The following is a 19,181-nucleotide window of genomic DNA, read 5'->3' on the forward strand; positions in this document are numbered from 1 at the left end:
TGTCATTTTTGTCATTTTTGTCATTTTTGTCATTTTTGTCATTTTTGTCATTTTTGTCATTTTTGTCATTTTTGTCATTTTTGTCATTTTTGTCATTTTTGTCATTTTTGTCATTTTTGTCATTTTTGTCATTTTTGTCATTTTTGTCATTTTTGTCATTTTTGTCATTTTTGTCATTTTTGTCATTTTTGTCATTTTTGTCATTTTTGTCATTTTTGTCATTTTTGTCATTTTTGTCATTTTTGTCATTTTTGTCATTTTTGTCATTTTTGTCATTTTTTTTTTGTCATTTTTGTCATTTTGTCATTTTTGTCATTTCTGTCATTTTTTTCATTTTTGTCATTTTTGTCATTTTTGTCATTTTTGTCATTTTTGTCATTTTTGTCATTTTTGTCATTTTTGTCATTTTTGTCATTTTTGTCATTTTTGTCATTTTTGTCATTTTTGTCATTTTTGTCATTTTTGTCATTTTTGTCATTTTTGTCATTTTTGTCATTTTTGTCATTTTTGTCATTTTTTCATTTTTTCATTTTTGTCCATTTGTCTTTTGTCATTTTTGTCATTTTTGTCATTTTTGTCATTTTTGTCATTTTTGTCATTTTTGTCATTTTTGTCATTTTTGTCATTTTTGTCATTTTTGTCATTTTTGTCATTTTGTCATTTTTGTCATTTTTGTCATTTTTGTCATTTTTGTCATTTTTGTCATTTTTGTCATTTTTGTCATTTTTGTCATTTTTGTCATTTTTGTCATTTTTGTCATTTTTGTCATTTTTGTCATTTTTGTCATTTTTGTCATTTTTGTCATTTTTGTCATTTTTGTCATTTTTGTCATTTTTGTCATTTTTGTCATTTTTGTCATTTTTGTCATTTTTGTCATTTTTGTCATTTTTGTCATTTTTGTCATTTTTGTCATTTTTGTCATTTTTGTCATTTTTGTCATTTTTGTCATTTTTATCATTTTTGTCATTTTTGACATTTTTGTCATTTTTGTCATTTTTGTCATTTTTGTCATTTTTGTCATTTTTGTCATTTTTGTCATTTTTGTCATTTTTGTCATTTTTGTCATTTTTGTCATTTTTGTCATTTTTGTCATTTTTGTCATTTTTGTCATTTTTGTCATTTTTGTCATTTTTGTCATTTTTGTCATTTTTGTCATTTTTGTCATTTTTGTCATTTTTGTCATTTTTGTCATTTTTGTCATTTTTGTCATTTTTGTCATTTTTGTCATTTTTGTCATTTTTGTCATTTTTGTCATTTTTGTCATTTTTGTCATTTTTGTCATTTTTGTCATTTTTGTCATTTTTGTCATTTTTGTCATTTTTGTCATTTTTGTCATTTTTGTCATTTTTGTCATTTTTGTCATTTTTGTCATTTCTGACAATTTTGACAATTTTGACAATTTTGACGATTTTGACAATTTTGACAATTTTGACAATTTTGACAATTTTGACAATTTTGACAATTTTGACAATTTTGACAATTTTGACAATTTTGACAATTTTGACAATTTTGACAATTTTGACAATTTTGACAATTTTGACAATTTTGACAATTTTGACAATTTTGACAATTTTGACAATTTTGACAATTTTGACAATTTTGACAATTTTGACAATTTTGACAATTTTGACAATTTTGACAATTTTGACAATTTTGACAATTTTGACAATTTTGACAATTTTGACAATTTTGACAATTTTGACAATTTTGACAATTTTGACAATTTTGACAATTTTGACAATTTTGACAATTTTGACAATTTTGACAATTTTGACAATTTTGACAATTTTGACAATTTTGACAATTTTGACAATTTTGACAATTTTGACAATTTTGACAATTTTGACAATTTTGACAATTTTGACAATTTTGACAATTTTGACAATTTTGACAATTTTGACAATTTGAGAATTTGGACAATTTTGACAATTTTGACAATTTTGACAATTTTGACAATTTTGACAATTTTGACAGTTTTGACAATTTTGACAATTTTGACAATTTTGACAATTTTGACAATTTTGACAATTTTGACAATTTTGACAATTTTGACAATTTTGACAATTTTAACAATTTTGACAATTTTGACAATTTTGACAATTTTGACAATTTTGACAATTTTGACAATTTGACAATTTGGACAGTTTTGACAATTTTGACAATTTTGACAATTTTGACAATTTTGACAATTTTGACAATTTTGACAATTTTGACAATTTTGACAATTTTGACAATTTTGACAATTTTGACAATTTTGACAATTTTGACAATTTTGACAATTTTGACAATTTTGACAATTTTGACAATTTTGACAATTTTGACAATTTTGACAATTTTGACAATTTTGACAATTTTGACAATTTTGACAATTTTGACAATTCTGACTATTTTGACAATTTTGACAATTTTGACGATTTTGACAATTTGGACAATTTGGACAATTTGGACAATTTTGACAATTTTGACAATTTTGACAATTTTGACAATTTTGACAATTTTGACAATTTTGACAATTTTGACAATTTTGACAATTTTGACAATTTTGACAATTTTGACAATTTTGACAATTTTGACAATTTTAACAATTTTGACAATTTTGACAATTTTGACAATTTTGACAATTTTGACAATTTTGACAATTTTGACAATTTTGACAATTTTGACAATTTTGACAATTTTGACAATTTGACAATTTGGACAATTTTGACAATTTTGACAATTTTGACAATTTTGACAATTTTGACAATTTTGACAATTTTGACAATTTTGACAATTTTGACAATTTTGACAATTTTGACAATTTTGACAATTTTGACAATTTTGACAATTTTGACAATTTTGACAATTTGGACAATTTTGACAATATTGACAATTTTGACAATTTTGACAATTTTGAAAATTTTGACAATTTTGAAAATTTTGACAATTTTGACAATTTTGATAATTTTGTCAATCTTAATAGTTGTGACAATTTTGACAATTTTGACAATTTTGAAAATTTTTAAAATTTTGACAATTTTGACAATTTGAATATAAGGGTTATCACTTGTTTTTCGTCACGGCTTTATTCACTGAAGTATTTGAAGAGTTATATTTACAACAACACCTCATTTCAACATCCTGGATATCCAAGCTTCTTTAGTAATAACTTTTCTAGGTTAAATAATCTATCACGGGTTTGATGAAGGAATTAGCTTCTGTCTAGAAGTCTAGAATAAGAAAAAAAACTTTTATGTAAATAAATTGAAAAAAAAACACTTTGAATTTTTAGTTTTCAACAATAAGAAAAAAAATAGGATAAATCAAACTGCTAGTCAATTCAAATGTCCATCAGTAGCCCTCAACTGAAAACCGAAAGTTTAAAATTGCGCCTCTCGCCGTTGTTGTCATTGCTGCGGAATGCTAATGATGACCAAGTACCAAGTCGGTACCTTCAGAGAGCATCGCGCTGACTGATTACCATAGAACCGGAGCCCAACTCGAATCAAAAACTGGCTGGACTGTTGGATCGGATGATGGCACAAAGCACTCTAACTACTTTAATATGTTTTAAATACTATTAAGTATATACATATAAAATAGAACCCGTGGATAAGTTCTGGTTTCATTCCATCTCAAACCGCCAACAGGTGCAGTCTGCTTCTGCTGCTGTTAGTTTACCTTTCTCTATTGTTGTTGTTTGTTAATTCATAGGGAAAAAACTAAATCGCGAGAGAACCAACATTTTGGACCCGGGTGCCCCCGTCTAAATCTGAAGCTGATGGACTAACTATTGATCATCTCTAGCTCGCTAGTTAGTTAGTTAGTTAGTTTGTTAGCTGGATTGTTCTTTGGTGCCACCGCTTTTATTTTTCACTTCGGTTTTCACGGAAAGAGACTCGCGTTTTGGGAACATCATCGCCGCATGCTGTGATGATGAATTGGTTTGGCGGTCGGTTTCGGTGTTTGATCGTGTGATTTGGTTTGACAGATAAGTGAAGCGGCCTACTGTTACACGGTACTTCGGTAGTGGACTGTTTAGATGAAATATATTTTGTGGCTCTTTGCTTGAATCAAATCAATTTTGTTTTTTTTTGTGATTGTGTCTGTGCGGGTGGCCTTTAGATGGCCGGAAAATAATAGAATATCGCGTGGTTCAGAACAAAAGCACGAGCCCAAGTCACCTTGAGTGGTTTCCCGAATATAAAAATGTTGTGTTTTCATTCAAAACCGAAACACGGCCGAACAAAAGAGGCCAAATTCCATGCGGACACGAATAATTAACCGATAAATAATCCACGATCATCAACACGAGTGACAAAACCGAAGAAGGGGTCGCCCGATGTTTTATGTAACTCTTTATGGAAAATGACGCGATCGGGTAAAAAGTAATGGAAAAAAGTTAGCGAATACAACAGCAGCCCGCCAAGGGCAAAGCAGGCTGTTATTTGAGTGTAAAATTTGTGTATTATTGTTTTTCTCGCTTTTCAGCACCAGTGGCGGATAATTGACAGTTTATGGAAATTTTTCGCGTGTTTTTCTTCTACCACGTTCAGTTTTGTTCTACTGTAGGTTTCGCAGAACGAACGACTTCAAACCAAAGATACCAAAGTGAGGTTAAACGGTTTTCCTAAGAAGAGTGTGATCTCATTCTCATAAAAGGGAGAAGAAAAAAAAAGGTGTTAAAACGCGCAGTTCATTTTCATCGTTTTTGCAAAGGCCGGAGGCCCCAAAAACGACGAAGAAGAAGATCATCATCGGATATAGTATCATCGGCTTTTAAGCTTTTCGTCGCAGCTTAACAACAATGGCCGTTCGTGATGCAGTTTTCCGAAAGGTAAGTGTCGTGTGTTGTTATTTAAACTTGTTTTATTTTTTTTTGAACAATCCAATCGGGATGGCAAACGGCAAGGCAAATACAAGAGAGGGTGTCTTCTGTTAGGTTGGCCATTAATTTGAGGGTAGAGGTCAGCGAAATAATTAACGTTGTCTTCGTCTACTGTTTAAAGAGATGAAGAGATTTGACTTCCGTTCAGAGTGCTTGTTAGCCGAAATGGTGAGCACCGGAATCGGTGGAATAATCAGGTGCAAATTTGGCTAAAGTATAATGGTTTCATTCAACAAAATTAGAAAGGTTTCATGTTTTGAACCAGTTAAAATGAACTGTGAGAACAAAATTGCAATGACAGGAAGTATTAAAATTTTTACAAGCCCAGATCTTCTAATTGATCTTGATGGGCTTGATAAAAATGAGATAAATCAACGTCATCTGGCAGGTCAGGCTTTTGAATGTGGAATGCTGACTTCTGTTTCTGAATTCTTAGCTAGGAATTTTTTGTTTGAGACTATTTTGTTTCATTGGTTTTCACCTTCAATTTGTATTTTGAACCTTACTGACTTTGAAGCTTGATAAGTTTGATTATTGAGTGTTCTTGAAGGATTTGAAATTTTATCTGTTTTTTTCATGGTCCTCTGAGAAGGAGGGGGAGGGGGGTGATCGGTGTGAACACCGCCCCCACCCTAAGCGTTACACCGTTACAAAATGCCCAAAACTGCTAAAAATTCTTTACAAACTTAGAACTTATCCTAGTTGGTGTACCTTTGAATTCTCAAAATTTATCACTCCGCGGGTGTAGAGTGGATATCAAACAAAAACTGCCATCGGTTAAAAAAATAATCGGTCCTGCAAACTCAAACTATAACTTCCTGTTGCCTTGGCCTAATTCCACAAAATAACTTTTGTTTTGTTACTTAAAGATTGAGTTTGAATTTGTTGATCATTTATCTACTTTACATTGAAATAATTTGAGCAACGTAGTGAAATAAAGATGCATTATTTTTGAAATATTATCACTCATTTGTACCTTTATTTACACAGGCAAATTATCATGTACTTCTTTCAACTTCTGAGCTTCTAATTTTTTCATTTTCTTTGAATTTTATTGGAATGACAAATTTGGATAAAAACATATATGTGAATATAGTTATAAGACTGAAATGATTTGAATATTTTTTCAGCGAATGGAACAGTTTTATTCGTTTTGATAGCAAAAAAACCGAATACATATTACCGTAAACTATATACAGTGTCGGACAAAACGTTTAGACCACTGCTCAAACAAAAAATGAAAGTGACAAAACTTAGGGAAAATATAATGAAATCCAGAGTTTCAATCCATTTCTAAAATTTATTTGCATTGTTCGAAGAAATTTATAGAATCTGTAGTTAAAAATAGTCATTCACTTAAAAAAAATGCTTTTTAAGCATACTTAACCACTTTTAAGATGCGACAAAAATTAAGACCGGTTTTAAAAATCATGGCAAAAATCCATAAAAAGAAAAGAATATTCGCTGATGAATACGCTGAAAAGCTTCTAGAGTTAGTACTTGGTCGTGTAACCTTTGTTTTTTTTTGGACTTCTTCGTGTACACCGATCTCAGGGTGGCCACAACTTTTTCATTATGAAATTCCCGGTTTTTTCCCGGTTTTCCCGGACAAAAATTGAAGGTTTTCCAGACTTTGATTTTCCATTTTCGTCGGCATATAGCAAAATGTTCATCTTATTTCATTGATTTGGTTGTTTGATATCTCTCAAATAATTGAATACTTAGAAGAATTCGATTCTATTTTAAGATTTTTACCACATTTATATGAATGATAGAAAAAACATCCTACACAAAATCATTATGGGGTTTTGAATCTTGTTTACAAAAAAAAATATAAATGGTTTGTTAAACAGGACTTTTCAGTCAATCATTCGTCATGTGACATTCTATAATTTTCATGTTACAGATATCAATTGTGTTAATACAGCTCACAAAATCCAAGTCTATTGAATTTAAGATTGTTCTGAGGGCGTTCAATCATGTAACTTCCTTGTCACAGTAAATTCAGTGAAAATTTTGTTTTCAGACGTTTAACAACCAGTAAGAAATGCATCTTCAAGTGTAATATAAATTTTTGCTAAACATTTATCATACTGATTCACAGAGGATTGTTTATAATTGCCCATGTTTTTTTTTTCAAAACAAGGGGCAATTATAAACCCTTGTTTCTAGACATTGTTTGATTATCTAAACTTGTCATTAATGTTTAAAATATCAATAACCGTCAAGATCATGAAAATAAACCGTTATGCATATCTTTATCAGTTTCTAAAAGACAAAATTCCTTATTCCTTTGTAAATAAAAAAATTACCCATTTTTACGTGACAAGAATCTGAACAGTGTTCATTTTTACCCCATAATTACCCCATATTAACCCCATATTGACAGATGAAAGAACAAAAAAGATTGATCTTTATTCATGATAATTTTAGTTGACCCTACCATTTTCCGAAGAACTTGTCTTCTGTTTAAGCTAAGTTTTAAAAATATATTCTATATATAAAACATCCTTAAATTCTCATATTTCACTAGATTGTGAAATATAAACTTAAATGCAGCCTCAGTTTTCTCAAAAGTTTCAACTATTCGCGGTCTTCGTAAAAGTTAATCATTGATTCGAAACTTACAGTTTGAGTATCTTAGAAAAGTTTTAAAATGTGGCTAACAAATTTCTTAAGTTAACCCTTGAATCTCGAAAACTAGAGCTTTGGATATGTTGCCCTCAAATTAGTCAAATTAGCTCTCAACCCCCTGAGCAAACGGAAAAACGTAAATTTAGTTGACTTGTGCTATCGAAAAGAAATAAACTAAAAATAATCAATATTATTACAATAATTTTGATATTTTGACATGGATCTTTTTCAACATTCAAATTCAAGGATATTTTTTCTCAAATGCGTCACAAAAAACACAAAAATGTATATTTTGAGGAAGGTGCCATGCAATGAAGAGTAATTTCAACCTTTTTGAAGAATTTACTTAGTGTCTTCCATCGACATGAACACCCTTATGAAAAATGGAAACATTTTCACTGGGTTTTTGTAAAGTTATTTAAATTTCATCACGCATCAGGTTAAAAATCAGTCCATTCAAAATTTTCGCAAATTTTCAAAGGAATCTTAACATATTCAAGCTTTAAAAAGTGTAACTTGAAATTTTCTGGATAAATTATGATTAACAATCGCAATAAATTAATTTTACAAACAGTGAGTTTGATTAGAGATTTACATTTACATTTACATTTACATTTATTATCACATTTCATCTGACTGAATAGTCTGGAATAGAGATGGTTTCCTTTTAAACTCAGCGATGCCAAATTTATAATTATTAAGCTAACAAAAAAAAAAACACCGAGTCGTGCAAAAAGATGATTGTCTTGTGATTAACTTTTAAGTTAAACACTATCACTGGAAATTTATAATACCAGCATCATTTTACATTTCCATTCGAAATTTAACTTTAATTTGCTTGGTTTTATATGATTGATTTTTTTTAATAATTGTAATTATTTGCGAAACTTAATCAAATTTTAAGAGACTTTTCGAATTTCTCATCTCATTCTTCGAAGCAGTTGAAGAACTCTAGGTTCCGGTCAAATTAGTCAGATTTTTCAATTTAGAGATGGTTGAAGAGAAATCAAAGAGAAGTTGAAAATTTCTGAACTTTTTCTTCTTACCCATTTTTAAACTGTTGAATTCTTACTTGGAAAGTGAATTTTGGGTTGAATCCCTGATCTTAGAACCAAAACTGAATTTCGGCTTCCTTTTGTTAATTTTTCCGGTTTTGGGTCTGAGTTCCCGGTTTTTTTCCCGGTTTGCCCGGTTCGATTTTCAATTCCCGGTTTTTTCCCGGTTTTCCCGGTTCTGTGGCCACCCTGCGATCTTTTCACGATCTCCCATAGATTTTCTATATGATTATAATCCGGTGACTGCGCTGGCCACTCCGTGACGTCGAATTTGTTATCCTGGAGCCAATTTTTGACAGTCTTGGCAGTATGTTTCGGATCGTTATCCTGCATAAACTGCCATTCCAGGGGCATCTCCCACTCGGCGTGTTGCGTTATGCTGCCAGGATTTGAGCGTAGAGGTACTGATCCATGTAAGCGCTGCTATTAGACGATAAACCCAAGTTTTTCAGTCCGAACCGATGAGGTTTACCTTCGTCTTTTCGGCGTCAACATTGGAACCTTTCGGAGGCTTTTACCACCTAGCCCTAGCCTCATGGACAAGTTCATTTCGTCCCGGATCGTTTTCCTTGAAGGGATCTTTCTTGGAGGATGATTGTTATGATTGATTGTTTTTTTCAAAATCGACCAATTTTTAAATTTCCATATAATCAAAACTAGAGGTGATAGACAAAATCCGACGAATGATCAAAATTCAGAACGCTGAAATCTACCAAAATCGTTTATATGAATATATTCACGAAAAACTGAATGAACTAAAATGAAGTTATCTATTCAAATAGTTCGGAGAAGCATTATTACTAACTTCAACACAGTAAGTTTTGAAACAATAGCTTGATTTTGTAGAAAAACATAAGTGGTACTATTCTTATTTCGCATTTTTTTTTGTTTTATATGTTTGGTCCTCAACGCCAATTGCTTCATCCAAAACTGGAACTGGAACGTAAACTTATGCGGGATCTATTATCTGTTGAATAATTTAAAACAAATTATACAAGAACATTTTAATTAGATTCAATCATTCACATTTCAACAAGCTAGGCACATACTGGTACTATTCTTGTTTCGCTCACTTTAGACGATCATGAATGTATTAGAAGGACAATCTGAAGAAATACCAGGATCACATGTTTATTGCATCGTTTCATGCTTTCATATGTATGTGTGTATGTATGTATGTATGATTCCCCCATCGGTAGCAAGGTCCTGCCTATGGCTGTGTGGCTTGGCCTTCGAATTTCTTATAGGGCTTCCACGGTCCGATGGTTCGTCGAAGGAAGGCATCCAACCCTCAGAAACCTACAATGGCCGGCTACCCGTGCCGCTTGCAATTATTTCTTCAGGTTATCCCCAGATGCATTCCTTCTAAAAATATATAACGTTATAAAATAATACATGGCAGTAAAGAAAATTACTAAAATATTGGATATATATTTATAGTCATATAAAATAAAGAAAAAAATATTGTTTATTGATAAAAGGATACGAACCTGAAAATTAAAATTATTAGAACATATAATCATAATAAACGTTTGCTTATATCACAAAGGTGTCCTAAATTAAAAAAAAAATTAAATCTTATCTATTTTGAAATATCAAAATATTTTTAAAATTTTCATTGTTTTACTTTTTTGTGTAATAAATTTTCAGTATTTTGCAAAACAAAAACTTATTTGGTGAGTTTAAAAAGATTAGTTTTGAAATTCGATGTTTCCAGAAAATATTCAATAAATCCTGAAAATATGAAACTTTTGAAGGAAATTTTCAGTTTTCGTTATCCAACTTGACAAATTTCACTAGTTTCAATAACATGAAGTTTTCAGTTTTTTTTTATTTCAAAGCATTTCAGAATTTATAATTCTTAAATATCAATATTTTCAAGTGTTAAGGTATTTATGTATCCAAACTTACAAATTTTCATTTCATTCCCAACGTTCATCTTTTTTTTCTAACTTTCAATTTTTAGTGATTTTTTCCAATATTTTATATTTCTGATCCCCCCCATCCTTTCCAAAGATTCCATTTATTCAATTCTCATTTTTTTTCAAATTGAAGAGTTTTTTTAAATTTCAAATTCTAGAAATTCTAAAACAAAAATTTTAATTTCCAATTAGACTCAATATTTTCTAACCACTTAAACAAATTTTCTAACAATATCAATCAAATAATTTCATAATTTGATCAAAATATTGGAACACGTTAAAAAGAAGAAAAACAACTTCCTCAGTTTAGAATAGAGTGTTAATAGCTAAAAAAAATAACTTAATTCAGTTTGATATTTTTCTGAGTGTTCAAAGCTTCCTATACTTGAATCCCGACTTGTACACAAAATTCAAGTAAGACGATAAAATTTTTCACAAATAGATTCCGCGTGTTTTTCCTCGAAGATTGAATTGCGTTAAAAATTTTAGTTATAATTTTAATTACTGTTCGAAAACATTTAAATAGATGAATAATTAACTTAACTTCTTAAGGGATAAAATTATGTTTATTAGAAGGAAATATACTTAGCTTAGTGTTAACAGAGACATCTTGGTGTCAGTTGTTGATAACCAACTTCGGAATCCGATCGAGAGAGGTCACTGTCATCAAATACCATATTGCACACAAGCCTCCCAATGTTGTATTCAATCACTTGATGCGCTTTCTTCCTCTTATTGAAATAATGCGTTCGTAGCGTCACCATCTTGGAGAATTTTACGCACTAAAAATTAACAATTTGCACGAAAAAAAAACCCCTTTGGCACTAACTTTGCAAAGAACTTCACTTCACCCAAATAGAACCAAACATTGCGCGAATAAATCACTAGATTATGCAACGGAACACTTGTTTTTTCACTCGAATTTTGACAATTTTACAGCACCGATCATAGAAAATAAACTTCACTCGGCAGTGCAGGGTTGCCATCGTTGGCATCGTTTCATGCTTTCATATAGTCAGTTTTCCATTGACAGTTTTCAGGATCTGAAAAGTTTAAAACGTTAAATAGTTACTTTTCACAATGGGTAACCACAAACCCAACAATGTCATTATGAAATAATTACCTGCTTCAACAATCACAAAAGTTTATAGCATCTTCTCTCACGACACAAGTATCCTTGTTCACAATTACATGGAGCAACCTACAATTAAAACGTAGTGAATATCGTTCAAAATTGCTAAGTTTTTGAGAAACTTACTCTAAAATAATGAGTTCTAATATTTGAATTAGGTACTATAGAGAATCACTAATTCACCAGTATAAATCCGGTTACGGGTGCAGCTTTTGCACTGTATCAGCTATAATTGTTTTATCCACTTTTGTTCGGCGAGTTGGAGGTCCAGCTGTAACTGCTACTGCCAGCAAGAATATGAACCAACAAAATTTTTTTAAAATGAAGTATTTGTCTTCATTTAAAAAAAAATACGTTTTTCCTGCCTTACACTTAGTATCGGTCAAAACAACTACTGAAAGTTTTTAAACGAGTGTTCAGTTATTAAAGCACAGAAATTCTCGGCTTCATATCACTTATCTATGGTAATTTTTGTCCTTTTGAGTAATAGGAGTTATCGGAATTAACTGTTTTTTTTTTTATTTTTAACTAATAGGGTAAATATAAAAAGGTAATCTTATCTGGTTAAGGGGGGGGGGGGGGGGGGGATAGGGTCTAACACTTTCAAAAAATCATTTTTTTATTTTTTTATTTTCTTATTGTAAAACATTTCAAGAATGTTGTGTCAAATTTTCAATTCAATTGAAGCAAAACTGTAGAAATTATAGGCCTTTATTTCCTTCTATCTAATACTGCAAGAAAGCAAGAGCAGAAACTTCAAACGCGTTTTTCTCGAAAGCACATTTTTAAAGTCCGTGGACATCGTCATTTGAAAACTACTTATCCGATTATTTTCAAATTTGGAACATATTTTCTACATATAAAATACCAGACCCCAACGTTTTTCTATTCTTTTTTTTTACTTTGGGGAGATTTTACAGATAAAAAATGGCGGATTTTTTCGTAAAAAATCATAGTTTTTATTTCAAACAGCCACAAAAATTTCATAATTTTTTTTTAAGTTAAATAAAAACGTTGGGGTCCAGAAAAACATCTATTAAAAATATTTTTCTCTGATTTATTGACTTCAGATGATTCTGTGCTGAGATACAGTGTCCACCGCAAATCCTGTTTTATAAAAGGCATTCTCGAAAGTGCTCCGTCATTGGCTTATTTTCCAATATTTTTCTACAAAAAAATAACTAAATGTTCTTTTAACAATGCTTTGTATAATGCAAAAAATTTGAATGCATTTGTTTGAACGATAGCTCTAGAAAAAAATCGTGAAAATGGTGTTGTTTATACCCGTTAGACCCTACCTCCCCCCACCCCCCTTAATTGAATTGCCTTTAACTCATTCAGAATATTTCAAAACCAAAGTCTAAAAAACTGTTTGTTTATTTTAGATTTCATCAAATAAATTGTACATATTACTTCCTTTCCGTGGAAAAGTGCAATAAAACAAAACACTTAACAACACAGTTTCTTTACTTTTATGGTTAACATCATTCATGTTTTGTACATATTTTTAACATCGAACAAATGTTCAAATTTTTAACTTCTTTTTTTTTATTATTATTAAGATGGTTTACTTGTGAACCAGTGCTGTCGACATGAAAGAATGACTTTCTGAAATCATTTAAAGCACTGCATAGCACCTTCTCTCGACGCATCTGAAGCCTGCTTTACAATTGCATGGCGAAATCTAAAATAGTCGATAGTGTTATTAGTTACATTATTTAAAAAGCATAATTTCATTTTCAACATTTTACACGTAACATTTTTAACATATATTCAACAGACTAAAGAAATTGAAAATATATCTTTAGCATAATGCAACTCACCAGAATAAAATTTGCTACCGGGGCCGATTTCTCACTGATATCAGCTATAGCTGCTTCATCAATTTTTCCTGCTGGATTTGGTCTTGCCAAAACGGCTGCTAGCAGAAAAATGAACCAAAATAAACTGAACGATAACTTCATTATTGGAGAATGGTAAACCAACTCTCAACCAGCTAATCGGGACAAGAAACTACTGTGGATTTGGTTTCATTAATCGACTGTTTATTTATTCAAACTTTGAGGGTTGCGAATTCTTATCAGTTTTGGTAATTTGTTGAGCAAAGTGATTTGGGACATGTCAGTGAGGGGCCGTTCACATACCACGTGGACAACTTAGGGGGGGGGGGGGGGAGGGGGGTATGGAAATGTCCACGCTTGTCCACGGAGAGGGGGGTAGGGGTTTGGGTCATGTCCACGTGGACATAATTACTTTCAAAATATTTTCTAAAGGTGAATAAATATTAAGATGTTTAAATCAACATTTAAAAATGGCATACCTTTCCAGTTTAAGTTTAAACAATAAGTAGCTACTTGAAAGCAAGTGAAAAATATGATAATTAAGAAATTTAAAATTTTTAATTTTTTTATATCAGGAAACTCTTATTCGATTTTTCAAAATCAGCCCTTCTATAACAAAAAGGCAAAAAGTGGTGTTTTCTAACTGTCAAATTATAGGTATTTAAAATAGAAACTTTTTCAAATCTATCCACGTGGACATCCGGGGAGTGAGTAGGGGTTTGCCAAATGTCCACGCTTGTCCACGGAGGGGGAGGAGGGGGTCAAAAATTTCATTTTTCTGTCCACGTGGTATCTGAACGGCCCCTGAAGACAACGTTTTTCTACTTAATAACTACTCTTAAACATTCGTTATCAATTTATTTTTGGTTCAATATGACGTTTCAAATGATCACTGTAATAAGAACTAACTAATCATTAAAAATTTCATATCCCATTTTTCACCGAATTGTTTGAACTTTTTTAACCTGTTTCTACCATTAAAAAACTCATGACTCTTTTCTTTTTTCCCTTATATTGACATAGATACAGTGGCTTGTACCTTGAATGCATTGTATAATGACATGATAATGGTTGAAAATTGTTTAGAAAAACACTTAAGAATATTTGTATTTTTTTTCCCTGCATGCATATTAGTTTGGCTCTTGAAAGTTATATTATAATTTTATTATGGCATTTAATTTGCGGCTAGTTTTATAACTGCTTCATTATATACTTGAATAATGCAAAGATTCTTGATTTCCTTTTTGTTTTCAGGCAGTTATGAAAACGCTAATAAAGCTATCACTAAATAATCTACTATTACTAAATATACTGTAAGAGTTCTGAATGCTCTATTAAAACTCCCATAAAACAAAAATTAAGAAGTTCGTTTCAAGCTTTGTTTGCATGTTTTAATTGGAGCTCCCATTTTTAAACATTTTTGATAAGTTTTTGAAGTGTGTGTTATTTTTGAGGTAAATAAAAATATATTGAAATCTTTGAAGTTCTTCAATTCACCGTAAGTGGTATGAATATTTCCGCAAAATGAATAGATATTGAGTGGAAGGGCCCAACTAGTAGAAGAAAAAAATTGTTGCTTGACGTCATCATTAATTCAAAATGGCGGCTTCTCCTTTTCTTGTCGAAGCTTTAAATGACTAACAATTTCATGAGACATCCACATTATAGGTATTCGATGAAAAGGCTAAACGAGTAGAAATCGAATTTCGTTTAATGCGATTTTCAGTGATAAACAGCGTTTCGAACTCAAGCGAAATCCGCCGTCTTGAATTTCATGATGGCGTCAGATAGCGAAATTCGACTTCTTCTAGTTTAGCCCTTTCACTTATTACCAACTAGCTGATTTTACCCGGCCTTGCTCGGGTTCGCAAAAATATAAATCAAAATGAGTCATTTGACTTTTCAAAATTTTGGAAGCTTTATATTCATCATAATTAAAAAAAATTGGCGCATGTTTAGCCATGTGAAGTTTGTTAGTCTTTTTAAAGTTTTTATTGAGATTATTCACTGTGTTTATCGTTTTCATATTTAAGAAAAACTTATAGGTGTGAGGTTTAAAATTAAAGACATTCAAAATAATTTCCCTTGAATGCTTATTCATCCTATCACGAACAACATTTTTTTCACCCACCATTTTCAAGGAAGCTTGAATGGATTTGGCCTTATTTTTTTATCTTCAAATGATAATTTTTCTTATATCTTTCCTTTCCCTCATCTAATAAAAATTTCTTTTGGAGTTCATCCCCCTTTTCAAAATGGACGATCTCCCTGTACAATGGTATATTCAAGTTTCTGTGCTTAGAAATTTCTAAAAAGACTTCCGAATCTGAGTTTATGAGTACTTTTCCTTAAATGCTGAAAGTTCCACAAAGAGTTGTTTGAAGTTATCAAAAACAAATCATCTCTAAACCTGAAGTTACCATTATAATGTTAAGATTAAGGTTTTATTTTAATTAAATATCAATGTTTCTATTCTTGGGCACAAACAACCCATTAATTTGGGTGAAGGTGATCACTGTTAAAATTCTTAGATATCATGTGTTTGAATTCGCAGTACTTTACGGTTCTACCATAAGTTTTCTCAAAATTGGATGATAGAAATGAACACATTGATGACCAAAAATGATTCAAAAGTGACCATTGAATTGAATAATTCTAAAAATCTCAGATTTATTATATTTATTATCTTATCTATTTTCATCAAGATATTTTTAAATCTCATCTATTTTCTAATTCCCCGTTTAAATTCCCCGACGGCTTCCGAGGGATTCCAAAAATATGTTGATTCTTAGATGCTAGAATTTATTTAAAAAATGTTCATTCGTTTTTCAGCATTGATTCCTAAAAGTTATTCAGCTGAAGAAGACAATTCATTGTTCACTGATCAGTTCACTGTACATTCTTGTAGTCTCTCAAATCCCCTTGGCGGCGGTAGAGAGCGCTTTGAAAACCACTACAATTCAAGTTAATATATTTCTAACAGGCTTGTTGCAGACTCATTATTTCATCCAAATATATCCACGTGCTTTGAACAGTAGAAGGACAAAAAAAACCGCCAAAGTTTCTCCTTTCAAATACTTAATGCTCAGCAAGCTTTGAATTGCTGTCCAGTACACTTGAACTCTGAATGGTCGTTTCTAATGCCTGGCCCATGGAGATGGTGAAAAAAAACCCCGCCAAAGGAAACGAAAATCTGTTAGCAAAATGTGTGCCATGACTTTTGGTTTGTGTGAATAAAACCGAAAGTTGTATGGGAGGGTCCCTTTTCTTAGGTGGGAGGGGCTCATAACTATTACTAAAACCTTACCATGGTTCAACTACATCTCTGTACCAAATTTCAGGCTAATCGGTTCAGCGGTGTGGATTTGTATAAGGTGCATACAAACAAACATATATAGTCCAACTCATCTTTATATATTAGATGTTGTAAAGGTTTCATGTGATTTTCAGTCATTTACAGCTGGCATTCAACAGCGGAAGCCGCCATGTTGGATAAGTTCAGCGGAAGCTACCCTCTTGGATTTCAAGATGGCGTCAAATAGCAAAATTTGACCTCTACTCGTTTAGCCCTTTCACTCAATACCCAATCCCTTATTCATTTCCTTTAAAAAGTCTGTCCTCAGTTTGTACTGATGACTCAGAAATGAAGATCTCATCCTCATCCTCATCAGAGAGAAACGTCAAATTTAAGCTATTTATTGGCTTTTAAAACTTATAAGCTATTCATTTGACCATAATAAAGCTATTTAGCATTTAATTTAATAACGTCATGTTTATAAAAGCTTTGGTGATCAAAATTTAACAGCATCATAATTTTTTCGAAGATTAAAATAAAGCCTTGATGACGTTTTTTGAACAGGGCCAAATAGCCAGATTTTAGCTTAACTAAACTTTCCTTTAACATTTTTAACAATGCATACATCAATAATAGTATAAATATTAAAAAATTCTATATAATTATACAGGTTAGAGTTATTTTTCATTAATAGTTCGGTATTTCTTTAAAATCCTATATCTCGAACGAAGGTCCTGGAAGTCGTCACATTTTTTCATGAAGTTTAAAAAATAAATGGATTTTGATGGTTTCATTCTGAAGAAAAACTTTTTGATTTTGCTTAAATTATCTAGTTATTCTTTTTAACCACAAGCATAAGCATTGGTGAAAATTTATTAAATAGTAAGATATAAAATTAGAAGATGAAGTTTCCAGTACAAATCTGATTTATTTTCTACTCTTGTAACTCGACACAAGATCTTAAGGTTGAAACTTTGTTTTGAATCTGATATTAATGATGTTAAACAACAAACCAATCAAATGTAGTTACAACTGAATTTTCATTTGAAGATAAAGTACAAGTTCATGTCCAACAAAAATTTATCATTTATAATCTATTTCACCATTTTATTCAAGATTTCAATTTAACACAAATTAACAGAGTATTTTATTTTAAATTGAAATCTTGATTTTACAAACAATAAAATCTTTGAAACGATTCCAATTTTTTTATATTTCTGGTTTCTTGTAGTTGTGTTTCCAAACTGACTCTGATTGAATAAAATATAAAAATTCTGAACCCAGAATCAAAATTATGAAACTGCGATCTCCTGCAACTAGAATCTTTAATAAAATTCTCACATTGATTTTCAAGCTGAATCGTAATCTGAATTTACAATTTTATTTCCGACTCTGTACCCTGCCTTTTGAACCTGAGTTCAATAGAATTCAGATTCAGAATTTGAGAACGATTTTTGAAAATTATTTCCAGATTTCTTCTTTTGCCATCTCCTCCTTCTATATTTCCGAAAATTTCGAAGGGAGAAATGATTAAAGTTTGAGACTTTTGATAGAAAAATTTAAAAAAATTTCGTTGAAAGAGCGAAAGTCAAACAGTAGAAGTTGGGAATTGTATATTTTTTTGTATTCTAGAGTTTTGTATATTTTCGATCATAAATAACTAGTATTTTCGATTTTGTGCAATATAGAGTTTGTTGCGTGCTAGCTTTTGTGCAATTTATTGAAAATTTTGATTATATTTTTGATCTGCAACACACCCTCTGCCATCACCCGTGATTTTTCAGCACCAAGTGACAAAAGAAGGATATCAATTTTGTTCCTGCTTTATTATGCACAAAATATTAGAATTTCTATCAGAGCCCTCAAAAAAAAAAAAAAAAATCTTTCAGTTATTTATTTGAAGTTCAACTTGTGAATCTAAATGGAAACTGTGAATGATGGAATATGAAACTGTTTCATATTTTTCAATTCTGGATCTCATGGATTATGAAACTTCCGATTCTGCATAGGAAGTAAAAATATCAGTTCCATTTCTTAAAAATGGTTTGTAATTTTAATATTTTCTTTTCATATTCCCAAATGGTGTGTTTCGATTTTATAATATGGAAAGTGATACTAGTTTAACTTGAAAATTAAAAAACCAAAATTTGAATCAGGGTTTTCTTCCAATGGAGGTCCAAACTGAAATTCAAGAACAATAAATTAAGTACAGAACCCGAAATCTGATCACATACATCAAATTTTAAGGTTTATAAGCAAATTTGGATTCACAAAATCGGAAATGATTCTAACTTAGACTTTCCAGATATTTTTTCGTAATATACGGGCCGTACAAATAAAGACTGTTTTCCCAAATATCCGCCAATATCAAAATTATTCATAAAGATCACGAAAAAAAACCATTCAAACATTGTTTTTTTTTTTATCGAAACACA

General features: G+C 30.9%; 1 protein-coding gene across 8 annotated transcripts in view; it reads left to right on the forward strand.

The window, feature by feature from the left end:
• Positions 1-3,630: 3,630 nt before the first annotated feature.
• Positions 3,631-19,181, forward strand: part of LOC129757447 (hornerin) — a 73,298-nt gene continuing 57,747 nt past the window's right edge. Inside the window, exons 1-2 of one of the 8 annotated variants that reach the window (XM_055754675.1) lie at positions 3,631-3,650; positions 4,552-4,816. In XM_055754675.1, coding sequence (XP_055610650.1) covers positions 4,787-4,816 — 30 coding nt within the window. In that variant the 5' untranslated portion in view covers positions 3,631-3,650; positions 4,552-4,786. The other 7 variants (XM_055754674.1, XM_055754672.1, XM_055754673.1 and 4 more) reach the window with 7 other exon arrangements.

This window comes from Uranotaenia lowii, chromosome 3 (assembly GCF_029784155.1).
Source record: "Uranotaenia lowii strain MFRU-FL chromosome 3, ASM2978415v1, whole genome shotgun sequence".
Lineage (NCBI taxonomy): Eukaryota > Metazoa > Arthropoda > Insecta > Diptera > Culicidae > Uranotaenia > Uranotaenia lowii.